This window comes from Onychostruthus taczanowskii, unplaced genomic scaffold (assembly GCF_017590055.1).
Source record: "Onychostruthus taczanowskii isolate IOZ18803 unplaced genomic scaffold, ASM1759005v1 scaffold1825, whole genome shotgun sequence".
Classification (NCBI taxonomy): Eukaryota; Metazoa; Chordata; class Aves; order Passeriformes; family Passeridae; genus Onychostruthus; species Onychostruthus taczanowskii.
Window position 1 is genome coordinate 1 of NW_024499046.1, and position 1,984 is coordinate 1,984.

Consider the following 1,984-nt stretch of genomic DNA (forward strand, 5'->3'; position numbering starts at 1 on the left):
TTTGAGAGGATTTGGGATTTTTTTGAGGGGGTTTCGATTGAATTTGGGGGGGGGGTTGGGAGGGTTCTGCCCCTCCCCCCTCATTAATTAATCACGCTGTTAATTACGACAGGAAAGTGGGGCAATCGATACAGCCCTGGGGGGGTTGGGGGGGGTCCCAGGAGGATTTTGGGGGGATTTTGGGGATTTTGGGGGCTCTCCTGACCCTCCCCTCTCTCCACAGGCTGTGCCCACGGAGCCCCTCCCCCACAGCCGGGGCCCCCAAATTCACCCAAAACCCCCCAAAAACGCCGCCCCTCCCCCCGGTGATGTGAGGACCCCTCCCCTAATTAAACACCTTAATGAGGCTTCATTGAGCCGAGACATTTCCGCCTTTGATTGCTCATTTTTGGGGTAAAATTGGACATTGTATTGCTCATTTTTGGGCAAAAATTGGACATTTTATTGCTGTTTTTTGGGGTAAAATTGGAAATTTTATTGCTCATTTTTGGGGTAAAATTGGACATTTTATTGCTCATTTTTGGGATAAAATTCCACCTTTTCTTGCTGTTTTTGGGTTAAAATCTGCCATTTTTGGGTTAAAATTGCACCTTTTATTGCTCATTTTTGGGGTAAAATTGGACATTTTATTGCTCATTTTTGGGATAAAATTCCACCTTTTATTTCTCATTTTTGGGCAAAAGTTGGACATTTTATTGCTCATTTTTGGGATAAAATTCCACCTTTTATTGCTGTTTTTGGGTTAAAATCTGCCATTTTTGGGTTAAAATTCCACCTTTCATTGCTCTTTTTTTGGGTAAAATTCAACATTTTATTGCTTATTTTTGGGGTAAAATTCTACCTTTTCTTGCTGTTTTTGGGTTAAAATCTGCCATTTTTGGGTTAAAATTCCACCTTTCATTGCTCTTTTTTTGGGTAAAATTCAACATTTTATTGCTTATTTTTGGGGTAAAATTCTACCTTTTCTTGCTGTTTTTGGGTTAAAATCTGCCATTTTTGGGTTAAAATTCCACCTTTCATTGCTCTTTTTTTGGGTAAAATTCAACATTTTATTGCTTATTTTTGGGGTAAACTTTGGGGGTCGCGACAGCATTTGGGGACACTCTGGGGGTCCCCACGTGGGGGGTGACAGGAGGTGGGGACACTCTGGGGGTCCCCACGTGGGGGGTGACAGAAGCTGGGGACATTTTGGGGGTCCCAAGATGGGGGGTGTCAGGATTTGGGGACACTGAGGGGGTCACGACGCGGGGGGTGACAGGGGGTGAGGACACTCTGGGGGTCGCGACAGCGTTTGGGGACACTCTGGGGGTCCCCACGTGGGGGGTGACAGAAGCTGGGGACATTTTGGGGGTCCCAAGATGGCGGGTGTCAGGAATTGGGGACACTGAGGGGGTCCCGACGCGGGGGGTGACAGGGGTTGGGGACACTCTGGGGGTCGCCGCAGGGTTTGGGGACACTCTGGGGGACCCCTCCCGGGTGCCCCCCACCCTGGGTGTCGCCGGGGGGGTCCTGTCGCGGGTGGGCGACGCCGCCCGGGGGGTCCCCTCCCCCTGCCAGCCCCCCGCCATGTCCCCCTGCTCCTCCGAGTCCTCCGCGCCGCCAGGGGGCAGCACGCGCATCTGCACGCCGCAGCCGCGCAGGCGCAGAGGAGCTCCGGGCAGTTGGCGCAGGCGCAGACGGGCGGAGGCGGCGCTGCCTATGGGTAAGGGGCGGCGGTAGGCGGCGCTGTAAGCGGCGCGCAGCTGGAAGAGGGAGAGCCCCGCGGGGCGCGTGCGCAGCAGCTCCCGCAGCTGGCGGGAAAGCGCAACTGCATCCGGGTCAGCCCCGGAGGAGGGGTCCTGGGGGGGGGCGTCAGGGGAAAGGGCAGGGGGGTCCTGAGGGGAAACGTGAGGGGAAAGGCCAGGGGGAACCTCAGGGGGGTCCTGAGGGGAAAGGTGAGTGGGATTGTGAGGGGAAACCTGAGGGGAAACGTGAGGGGAAAGGC

At 54.3% G+C, this 1,984-nt stretch overlaps 1 protein-coding gene across 1 annotated transcript; it reads right to left on the reverse strand.

Annotated features, from left to right (window-relative positions):
- Window positions 1-1,049: 1,049 nt before the first annotated feature.
- Window positions 1,050-1,953, reverse strand: LOC121334130 (extensin-like). The gene is made up of 2 exons (XM_041401022.1): window positions 1,153-1,953; window positions 1,050-1,110 (listed from the first exon to the last, which is right to left on the reverse strand). Exons 1-2 carry the CDS (start codon window positions 1,617-1,619, stop codon window positions 1,050-1,052), a joined length of 528 nt encoding a protein of 175 aa, XP_041256956.1. The 5' UTR covers window positions 1,620-1,953.
- Between the last annotated feature and the right edge of the window lie 31 nt (window positions 1,954-1,984).

Excerpts from the sequence above, each read along its gene's own strand:
- LOC121334130 (XM_041401022.1), bottom strand. The coding sequence starts at position 1,619 with ATGCGCGTGCTGCCCCCTGGCGGCGCGGAGGACTCGGAGGAGCAGGGG. Across the intron at positions 1,111-1,152 it reads GTCACCCCCCACGTGGGGAC|CCCCAGAGTGTCCCCAAATG; the intron begins CCCCAGAGTGTC and ends CCACGTGGGGAC.